Source organism: Asterias amurensis, chromosome 8 (assembly GCF_032118995.1).
Source record: "Asterias amurensis chromosome 8, ASM3211899v1".
NCBI lineage: Eukaryota > Metazoa > Echinodermata > Asteroidea > Forcipulatida > Asteriidae > Asterias > Asterias amurensis.
Window position 1 is genome coordinate 20259110 of NC_092655.1, and position 11736 is coordinate 20270845.

Genomic DNA, 11736 nt, shown 5'->3' on the forward strand with positions numbered 1-11736 from the left:
CAAATGACGCAAAAACAGTACTTTTTTGACTAGTCCTAAAATTAAATCGATTGAACCTTTCCGTAGCATTTCGTTCGCGAGAAAAATAATAGCGAGGTGGTTAAATTGGCTACCCATTTCCTGAAATTGACCGAGAAAACATACGTTTATGCCCAACAACATGTTTGCGCATAGAAATGCTGGAGAAAACATGCATCGAATATAATTTTACATAAACGATACTTTTTAAACGGAGACCCCCCCCCCGAATTTCAAGACACAAAGATGCAAAAATCACAAGGAATAAAACAAACAAATTGTGCTCATCACAATCATTATAATATCACTCAACTTCAGAAACTGAAATCAGAAACGTAAGGTTATTTTAAAAAACAAGGACCACTACCGTTTTTGAATACTAAACCATGTTTCTGTACACAGTTATGGTTAAACCAAACCAAGGTCAAAGTGATTACCACCAGTGCTGATCAATATCAGATTATCATATAAGCCTCACTATATATTTTAAAGGAACATTACAGAATTGGTTTTGCTAACAAAACAATTGCTGGCAGTGTAAGCACTTTATGTAATCCACCATACATACTGACCAACCTGTAGAAGTTTGAGATCGATCAGCCATCTGGGTCACGAGAGAATAGTGAAAAACCGATTACAAATTTTGCATTGCATCGATGCCAAAATAAAAAATGAATAAAACGCTCACTGAGCGATAAACTCCAAAAGCGAAGTAAGATTATTTATTTCTCATCCAATATGACATTTCAGACAGAAATATTTTAAGGGACATTTCAACTATCATCATCGTTAGACCGTGTAAGTTTTATGTGAATCTGAGATCTTCGGGATTTTCGTTTCTTACCAATTCGGTAACGTTCCTTTAAGTTAAAAAAATAACATCAAACTACCTGTCCTTTTCACATCATGCATTTTTTTAGACCGAATATTATTATTATTATTAACAACCTTTCCCAATGTATATCTTATACATGTTAGGAAAGCCTAGTTATGAACAATATGTACTAGACACCCCTATATTGTATCAATTCTTTTCTTTTTTCTTTCTGGTAATCGTTTATATTTCTCATGTTTATTTCTGCTTTCTGGGACTGAGCTAGTGGCCCCCCCCCCATGGTTTTTTTTGTAGTAGTAGGCCTACTCTCAGCTACTTGATTGTGTGTTAAGTGTCTGTTCATCCAGACTATTTCAAAACTGTCTTTCTTTTTAAACAGGGTGGTACATAACAGATATCCAACACTACATGATCAGCATTCCTGCATTTGAAGCACCAGCCACTGGCCACTGGGGCTAGGGACAAACCGTACAGTGACGATACATTCTGTTGCGTTTTCACTTGGTTTTATCGAATGTTTTCGACCCTCAAAGAAATGGTCTTATAGATTGGTTTTTGTCCATGATTAAGAATACGATACAACGAAAGTCACGTGTGAGTGATTAACTGAGCAAACACTCCAAAGCCGAAGCCGTGGTTTTCGAAATGGGCCTATGACCCTATGGACGAGCTACCCCAAGTAAGCACGTGACCCACTAGTCCGGCGCCTATTGGTTGACGGAGTCGAAGCCTCCTCACAGGTTTCATGAAACCCGACGCCTTCTCCTCACATTCTATTTATCGCGAAGAGATACCAGTAAAGTTAGGTGCCGCGATGGCTTACTGCGAGGGAATTTTGCTGGAAAAAAAAATGTTGATATTTCTCTTTGGAATTCTCGTGTCGTTTTGCCCGCTATCTTGCCAGTGCCTCAATCTCACACGTAAGTAAATAACGGGAAACTTATTATTTTTTGAAAACCCATATTATACTCTCTAAATGTAAAGGGTGTGAAAAACACCACTCTTTACATTTCGAGTTTTCCCTCAATGGCTCTTGACTGGTGGTTATTTCACTCTTTTAGAGGAGTTTCACTCCAGGACAGAGTGAAAAATCACTCAAAAAAGATGCCAACTTCACTATAAAGAGTGGGAGAACACTCGAAAAAGAGGTGTCCCTCATAATAATTATGGCTCTTCAAATAGTGCTTTTTCACTCTTTTGCATTTAGAGAGTCTACACAGACCCAACATTACTTAAAACAAACAATTCGGTAAACTAATGCACAAAATAATGGTTGCTTTTATAACAAATATCTTCTGTTTTTTTGAAATTTTTGTCATGCTTATTTATTTTCAGAATTGGATCATTCGTCAATGCAAGCCAGCCAGGTATCAGACTACGATGGTAACTCAGCTGGACGAGCTATTGACGGACGCTACTCAGATACACGCTTGGCCTCAGGGCAGTGCGCCCACACCGGTAAGTTTGATATCTAAACATAATTCATTTGGTTTTTACCCAATTGTACACCGATGTGTGTTATAGCACTGTTTACTCAGTACTTACCCGAGTGTGGAAAAAATACCACAGGCATATAACTCGGGGTGGGATTCGAACCCACGACCTTTGCAATTCTAGAGCAGTGTCATACCAACTAGACCACTGAGATTGCCCAGTAGCTAGAGGCAGTTAGAATCCTATGTTTTTAGCAGCGAGTATACTGCTATTAAACATTTTTTCAGGATAAATGCATTGGTGTTAAAAAGAGGGGACAAGTCGGGGAAAAGAACAGGCTTGTATTTTTACTTTTAAAAGAGTTTGATATTATAATCTACAAGTAATCTACAAAACCAAAATTAATATTCTTTATCCCCGATGCAAATTTAATATCTCTTAAATCTACAAGTATATCATCGGTCGCACCACAAACTGGTAATATATTTAAGGCTAACTTTATACAGTGCGCGACGACAGCAAACATTGCGTAAATGAAAAAACTCTTTTTCAAAATGCTCAGTTGGAGACTGCGCAAAAGAAATTGATCACCAAGTTAAACTTACGTCTTCCTCAGTACAGAATTGTCAATGTGTTTTGAATCTTATCTGTTTTGATGGGTTAAACAAATTCATTTGGGGTTGGGTAAAGAAAAACATGACTAGAGCGGGGTTTGAACCAACGAACCAAGACACGATGCACTCAACTAATGGGCTATCTGGCCCTATATGCTGGTGATCTTCCCACTTGGGAAAACAAATTAATAGTTCGGTGCCAGTTGTTAAATTTCGAAAATCAAGTATAATGAGCCAAAAGATCAACTGACATTGTAATTAAAGGAACACGTTGCCTTGGATCGGTCGAGTTGGTCTTTGAAAAGCGTTTGTAAGCGTTTGTTATAAAATGCATTAATAAATACCTTGGACGGTTTCAAGTCTCTAATTGGTCAAAACCCGGTCACGTGTGAGAGTGTTAACGATGGTACAAAGACCGGCTTTGGAAAATAGCTAATAAGTGGCCACTAAATCAGCATACATTGTGTAAACCTTGCGCGTTGCACTGTATCGCACGCTTATTTATATCCCTGTTAGTTTCATTGCAACCTTGGTTGGTGGCTGGCGCTGTTAACGGACCTCGCCTCCGGCCTCCGTTAACAGCGCCAGCCACCAACCCGGTCATTACCACGCAGTGAAGACCGGGTACTCGCACTGTTATTTCCTAATTATAGACCGGTGTTGTAAAAGTAAAATACAATGATCCAAACAAACACGCCTCAAAATTGCACGGTTTTCCTTTTACCTCGTCGACTAACACGGTCGGCCATTTATGGGAGTCGAATTTTTATAGTTCGCAAAGTAAAAGAAAAACCACGCAATTTCGAGGCAAATTTGTGTGGATCATTGTGTTCTTCTTTTAAAAGATCTTTCTATCCCTATGCTTTTTGTAACAAACGGTTACAAACCCTTTTTATAGACCAACTCGTCCGATCCAAGGCAACGTGTTCCTTTAAAAATTAATTGGGGTTGAACCCACACAAAAATTACCAAAGTTATGTAGTCACTTTCCCTTATGGTTCATTATGAGTTACTAGGGAGGTTTATAGCTGCACGTTCAATGAACTTGAACGCGAACGTCAGAAAATTGTGTCGTTAAAATCTCACAGTTTTAGCATACGTGAAGTTACCATTTTTCACGTCAGGTCGTACGTGCGTGCAGACGTCATACGTGGGCATGCAATACGCCCAAAGTGGCGACGCCACCTAGAAACAACACAGTTTTATGACGTTCACGTTCACGGTTAATTGATCGCGTAACGTGAAGCTATAAACCTCGATATGTCACTTCGTGAAAACGGAAAAAGGTGCATGACATAGAGCGATGTGTACAACTCAAACGCAAAACCGCGACTATTATTTTAATTAAAGTGTGATGTCACCAGTTGGATGTCACTATAATGATTTTGCACCATCGGTACCTTTTTGCTTCCTCCTTTATCCCTCGTGCAATAACACACCACAATCTCAATTTTAAACGTTAGTTATAAATTTATCGCCCAGTCTCCAGTATTTTTCTTTGGCGCTTTTTAGTGTTTTTTTCTTGTAATTGTATTTAGCCATTGTCTGTTTTTTAATGTTTTTAATGTTTCGATGTCTTTACTGTTAGCGAGCATTTGAATTACCCTTTTTGGGACCTGATAAAGATTTTTTTTTGTATTGTAACCTTGATGTTTGATATTTTTCCACATGATTCCAAACCTCTGTTTTTTAGGCGTTGATTCCCATCCCTGGTGGAAGGTTGACCTGGGAACCGACCATTGCCTCGGTCGTATCACTCTCGTCAACAGAGGAGATTCTTCTAGTAAGTTCAAAACGTTGATACTTTAGAACATAAACGGTCTTTGGAGAGTTATTAACCTGTGCCCAATTGCATAAAGCCTGCCAGGAATTTGCTTAGCATGAAATTTCTTCCTTGATAAAAGAACATTACCAACCAAATTTTAATTTGTTGTATATTACTTGTTACTGACATGCAGCTGTTCTTTGCTAATCCTGAAAATCACGTGGAAATTTGGTTGGTAATCCTGTGTTTACTAATTAAGAAATTTCATGCTAAGCAAACTTTTGTGCTTACAGGCTTTATGAAATTGTGTCCTTGGCCTATCCCTAAGCGCTGCTCAACAGCAGATTTATGGTTACTGTGCGGTTTCCATTTCATATGCGGTTTCCATTTCTTCAACTTCAAGTTTCTTCAAACCTTGTACAGTACGCAGATGACACATTTTTGTTCAAAAATGTTACAACTGACGCGCCGGATTCTCTACTTCAGAAGGACCTAATAGTTAACAGGGCTAAATTGAACTGTTTGCGCTTAAATGCTGACAAGTGCAAATCGATACGGTTGACATGGCGACGTATGAGCAAACCAGAAAACAATCTTGGAAACTCCCCCCTGGAATGTATGGACTCCATCAAGCTTCTAGGCTGTATATTCCAGAGTAACTTATCTTGGGATCTTACAAGTGCAGGCTGTTACTTCAAAATGTAATAGACTGATTGGTTTGATTCGCCTCATCTCTGGCAACTGTCCTTCGTGCGTATCGCTCCATTTGTTCAAGACTCTTGTGCCGCCAGTCTTGGACTACTGCTCACCCGTCTGGTGGGTTTACCGTAAAAAACACATCAATTCAATCGAATCGGTACAGCGCAGAGCCAGCAGGATGATACTACGGCAAAAATATATGGAACAGCCTTATCAAGAAAGACTGAAGACTCTGGGTCTTATGTTGCTGTCTGACAGAAGAACTTTTTTAAACATTTGCTTTATTGTAAAACTGTTGTTGTCCACTCGGTATAGTTTTATGAATGACTTAACTAATCTGTCTAAAGTTAACTCCCGTCACACAGAATTGCTCACTTTTCATCACCTAAAACCTAGGATGGATGCTTATAAATTTTCTACCATTGTTCGCTTTCCTAAAATGTTCTCAGAGCTCACATTGGATACCAGGAATGTTTTGATTTTGGAGGGGTACAAGTCCTTTCGTATGAAGCTGAGGGGGGAATTTTTAGTATGTTAATAGTGCTAGTGGTTTTAATTGTTGTTTTCTTTAACAATTGTCTACAGACCTTTTCACACTACAGGTATTTCCCGGGAAATTCCCGGGAAATGTTAGTCGATCTGTTCACACTACAAAACATTTCCCGGGAAATAACATTTTCCCGGGAAATAATTTACCCAGTTAAGGGGTAGGGTTAAAGGAGTTAACCCCGGGGAAAAACGTTTTTTCCGGGAAAAGCAGCTAGTGAGAACGAAATTGGGTTTAACTTACCCCACCTTTTGCTTCCACTGTGTTGAGACGTCATTAATCTCGAAAGGTCACAGACGTCAAAAAATAGCGCGCCAAATAATTCGCGTGGTAACAATAGCCCTTTTTTGTTTTCTCCTTCTGAAAGTGTTTACGTTTAGGTACGAAAATAAAAGTGAATTACATCAGTAATTAACAAATATTATATGAATTAAACAAATTGACCACGTGAATGGAATAGGAATAGAATAAAAATAGTTAGCGTGAACAAGATTCCTACTCGTACACACGCCATGTGTGTATGGTATTTCTTATTTACATGTACTTGGGCGTTGATGGACTTTTGTTGTCCAGAGTCAGATTGGAGTTCTTCGATCGACATTGCTGTCTCCCACCTGACAGTAAATATTTTAGTTCAATTTGTTGCTCAATTTCTTACGATGGTAGAAGTGACCGATGGAGTGATGATGAAATTTTGAAACTAGTTGCATTTTTGGCCGACGATGCAGTCCAAAAACAGCTAGATGGGCGTATATGATATAGGCCTACAAGAAACGGGAAAGTTTTCTCAAAATTGACTGACTGCCTGCGTGGTGCTGGATATGAACGGACCCCTGCCCATTGCAGAAAAAACTGAAAACCGTGGGAAAAAAACTATAGGTCGTTGGATAAGAGTTTTGTTTTTCAAGGCCTAAATATTTTCTATTGCATAAGTGTTCTCCTGCAAATACTTTTTTTTTAGAAGAAACATACATTTAAAAGTCTTTATGAAGCCACGAAAAAATGCTAGCCAATATAGGGTTAAAGCCTATTCCGTGTTCTTTCTTTGCACAATACGGAAAACAGCACTGCCGATGTTGGAAGGGAAGATTGCTTCTTTTTCTTTCTACTGCTATTGTCAGATTGTGCAAAGTCGACCATGCGGTATTTTTTCTATAAAACCTTTAATTACCTTGGCCCTAACATCATGGACATTATTATGCAATCCTCCGAAAATGCCATTCAGAAAATTTCTAGGCCTTGCCCCAGGGTTGATTCCCTTAACCCTGCCCCTGAGCAGGGTTAATTATTTCCTGGGAAAACGTCATTTCCCGGGAAATTCCCGGGAGTATTTTTGTAGTGTGAACAGATCAACCAAAAGTTCCCGGGAATTTCCCGGGATATAACTATAGTGTGAACAGGCAAACATTGAGATGAACGCCAACACAAAACCTCTGGGTAAAACACGGACACAAAAGTCCATTCAATTACAGTTCTCAAAAGAAAAAAAAGCTGTCGCAGAGTAGAAAGCTCCCTTTCGCTTTTTCTAATAGCAACTTGCTCCCACCAGTGACCGCTCTTCATGGTAGACCAGATTGACCTTTGACCAATACTTTCAGCAAGTGGCACAAAACCCGTCAATCGCACGACAAATTCCATCCGATTGTTATACCGCATGTCTTTAAAGGAACACGTTGCCTTGGATCGGACGAGTTGGTCTATAAAAAAACGTTTGAAACCGTTTGTTATGAAATGCATATGGTTAGAAAGATATTTTAAAAGTAGAATATAATGATCCACACAAGTATCACTCAAAATTGCACGGTTTTCTTTTTACGTCGCGAACTATCACGGTCGGCCATTTATGGGAGTCAAAATTTTGACTCCCATAAATGGCCGACCGTGTTATTGGACGAGGTAAAAAGAAAACCACGCAATTTCGAGGCATATTTGTGTAGATCATTGTATTCTACTTTTACAACATCTTTCTAATCATATGCATTTTATAACAAACTATTACAACACGCTTTTCAAAGACCAACTCGACCGATCCAAGGCAACGTGTTCCTTTAAAACACTGTCACAGCAATCGTCTTCTCCTGACAAGACGTCAGCGACGTCTTCCCCGAACTGCAAGACTTCTTCTCCGCCGTAATTACACAATATATTGGTATAACAACACGCAAATACACAATTAATGTGCAGCCATTTTGGGTCGCATGTGGCAAGGATTTTGCAGCCGGCCGCGTGGCATTGTGGGAACGGACTTCCGTCCACAAACATTTGTAACTTCCGCATGGGCTGACCTGTTTACCACATTTCCTGGGGTTTGATCGTAAGTGTGAAACGACCGTGCATATTCCTAGGAAATAGTACTCCCGGGAGTTACTAAATTGGGATAGTGAGAACGGTTGCTGGGGTGGCGGTGGGGTTAAAAACTCCCGGGATTTTCCCGGGAGTCGATTTCCCGGGAAATGGCTATGTAGTGTGAAAAGGGCTTACGGGGTCTCTGTGTTTGTTTGGGTGGTGTTTGGGGAGGCTCTCTGCTATCATTGTCCTCGGGCCCAGTGGGTTGGCATGAATCTGTGAGGGTGCACTCTGTGCCAATTTTATTTTTTCTGAGGGTTTTTAGTCCATTCTATGTTTTTTATTTTCAATTGTTGTCCCTTCCTCTTATCGCTGCGGTGTTTTGTTGTGGGTGTAGTTTTTTGTTTTCAATAGTCTGGTTTTGCTTGTGTTTTAATGATTTCTATTGTGTGATTCTAAAATGTTTCAGTGCAATCACCTTTTTATATTGTATAATTATATTTTTATCGTTGGCAGGGGTCTGGTTTTACACATCTTTTGATGACAGTTTTATACTTTTGTTTTAACCTTGACAGCCCCTGTACAACTTGTAACTATTGTGTATGTCTAAAGATTTAAAATAATTAAAAATAAATAAATAAAATATCGACCATGTTAACCGTAAGCACTCGAAAAGGCGTGCTAACCTTCCGTTGCTAACTGCATAAAAATGAATGACGTCACAAGGCAAATCCATGGCGTACATTTCGCCGCCTAATTTTCTCACTAAAACCTGTGAGATAAACTTACAACATGTTCTGATGCATGTAAGAAAAATGTGCTTAAACGTTAAACAGCACTAAAGGGCACTGGAGGTGTTTGTAAAATATTGTACTGGCAACCATCCAGTGTAATGGTTGTAAATAAGTGTTTTAAAAATTGACGTACCTGTACTTATATTACTTATATATAATGTAAAATTTTCATTGACAGCCGATCGATTAACTGGTGCCGTCGTAAGGGCAGGCATAGAGAGTGACATTTTCAGCAATGCGGCGTGTGGGGTACCAGTGACATCAGACCAAGCATCGATCCGTGGGGGACACACACAGATTGTGTGCGATCCGCCCGTGATTGCCAGGTACGTCAGTGTGGACGACGATGAACATGTGTATCATCAAGACAATCATAACAATGTCCTAATACTGTGCGAGGTGATAGTTGAAGAGTACCCCATGGAAGCCTGCTCTCAAATGACAAGTAAGAAATAAAAGAATATTGACAAAGAACAATATTATTTTGTACTTTCTTAAAGACAGTGGACACTATTGGTAATTGTCAAAGACTAGTCTTCACAGTTAGTGTATCTCAACATAAGCATAAAATAACAAACCTGTGAAAATTTGAGCTCAATCGGTCGACGAAGTTGCGATATAATAATGAAAGAAAAAACACCGTCACACGAAGTTGTGTGCTTTCTGATGCTTGATTTCGAGACCTCAAATTCTAAACTTGAGATCTCAAAGACAAATTTGTGGAAAATTACTTCTTTCTCGAAAACTACATCACTTCAGAGGGAGCCGTTTCTCACAATGTTTTATACTATAAACCTCTCCCCATTACTCGTTACCAAGTGAGATGATGATACTTATTTTGAGTAATTACCAATAGTGTCCACTGCCGTTAAAGAGAACCATTGCTGAATGCTGCAAAAGACAAACACATAATATTTAATTCATTACATCCTTGATTGATAAACTAACTGTTATCATATTGCTAATCCAGGTCATTGCATCAATACGATATTGGTATATAATTATGTGGAATCAATCAACACATGTGTGTTTTTACCTTTAAGGGGATTGCTACAACAAATTTACTGAGCTCGAAGAACAGTTTTTTTTCCCGCAAACGACCAAAGCATTCCCGCTACAACTATTGTTTTTTTCTGGTTTTACTCCTCAGCCATTGGTATGTCTACAGCTTCAATAAAAGTGGACCCTTCGCTCTCCATCACCGGCATGTCCACATTGATGTTCGTGGGAAAACATATCACCACTTCACGCCCTCTGTCGGTCGTTCACATCAAGTCCCCCATGCAATGTTTCATGCGTTGTAAGATTAATAACGGGTGTTGGTCTTTCGACTACGTCATGACTTCTGGTCAGTGCAGGCTCTACGATGTAAAGGCTGGAGACTTGACGGCAGAGGATCAGCCTGGCTGCTTGGTGTACGCAGTAGTCCGTGGCTAGACCAGAACTGCAATATTATTCGCGCTCGAGAGTGTATTGCAAACTCATTTTTATTTTTTCTTATTAAAAATCTTTAAATCTTAATTACCCAAACGGAGTTCCTTGGGGGACACAATATTAATAACATTATAATGAAAATAAATTTAGATGTCATGAAATTATTCAAGTTCTTCATAAATAATTTGAGTTAAAGGCAGTGGACACTATTGGAAGTTACTCAAAATAATTTTCATCATAAAACCTTTCTTGATTACGAGTAATGGGGAGAGGTTGATAGTGTAACACATTGTGAGAAACGGCTCCCTCTGAACTAACATAGTTTTCGAGAAAGAGGTAATTTTCCACGAATTTGATTTCGAGACCTCAAGTTTAGAACTTGAGGTCTCGAAATCAACCATCTAAACGCACAAAACTTTGTGTGACAATGGTGTTTTTTTTCCTTTCATAGTTATCTCGCAGTTCTTTGTAATTACGCTCGAAATAATATCGTACTCACACAGTGTCATTTCATTCGCATGGAATAATCAGTTCCGTATGTACAAAATGATTTTGTTTCGATGGCACAAAAAAAGAAGAGAACTAAACTTTTTCTTGGAAAGTGAGCTTTTATCATTATTTTTGTTGTCTCTTTGATAGATATAAAAGTTCAATTCGGCTTGTGCTCTTTCGAGATAACTATCTCGGGATAACCACATTAAAAAGTAAGATTGTAAAATAACATTTGCTTCTGGCTAAAGGTTAAGTTTAAAATTTGATTCTTATGAACCGTTCTTCTTCATTCCTGGAAGACCTATCTCCTTGGAGTCACGTCTAGACAAACTGAGCCGGTGTGTTCCTTTCCGAACTGTACCTTTCATTGTTTATGTAATCCTAAGCATGCGCAAATTACCGAGAACATGGGATTTTACCTTGATAAGTCTGCTGCCACCAAGCATCCCAAAAAGTCTAAGTTTTCTTTGAAGAAGAAATAACCGAAACTGCAGTCGGCAGAGTAAATTGAGCAACCCCAAAACAGAGTCAAGCCTCGTTTTTGTATTTGGACCCCAAATAAAAACATTGAAGCGGCCTCACTTTGACGCTTATTGTCAGGTGTGAGCATCATGTGCCGCCATAAATTTTATTGTGACTATGTATGTCTTGTGAATAATATGCCACCAAAAAGCGAGAAACCGAAAAAGGACTCTTTTTTAAACGTGTGTATTCATTTGCCCGGAGTAATAAGGCTTAGGCCTATCTCTTTACTGGCAAAGGTCGAGTCATACGGGTCACCGAGACCAAGGCCAGGGGGGGGGCATACAGTGTCCGAG

At 39.2% G+C, this 11736-nt stretch overlaps 1 protein-coding gene across 1 annotated transcript; it reads left to right on the forward strand.

Moving 5' to 3' along the window:
- The first annotated feature begins 1689 nt into the window (after positions 1 to 1689).
- Positions 1690 to 11633, forward strand: LOC139940551 (uncharacterized). Its single transcript, XM_071936856.1, has 5 exons — positions 1690 to 1773; positions 2189 to 2311; positions 4595 to 4684; positions 9171 to 9437; positions 10143 to 11633. Exons 1-5 carry the CDS (start codon positions 1704 to 1706, stop codon positions 10427 to 10429), a joined length of 837 nt encoding a protein of 278 aa, XP_071792957.1. The 5' UTR covers positions 1690 to 1703; the 3' UTR covers positions 10430 to 11633.
- Positions 11634 to 11736: the final 103 nt, after the last annotated feature.

Excerpts from the sequence above, each read along its gene's own strand:
- LOC139940551 (XM_071936856.1), top strand. The coding sequence starts at position 1,704 with ATGTTGATATTTCTCTTTGGAATTCTCGTGTCGTTTTGCCCGCTATCT. Across the intron at positions 1,774-2,188 it reads CCAGTGCCTCAATCTCACAC|AATTGGATCATTCGTCAATG; the intron begins GTAAGTAAATAA and ends ATTTATTTTCAG. Across the intron at positions 9,438-10,142 it reads AGCCTGCTCTCAAATGACAA|CCATTGGTATGTCTACAGCT; the intron begins GTAAGAAATAAA and ends TTTACTCCTCAG.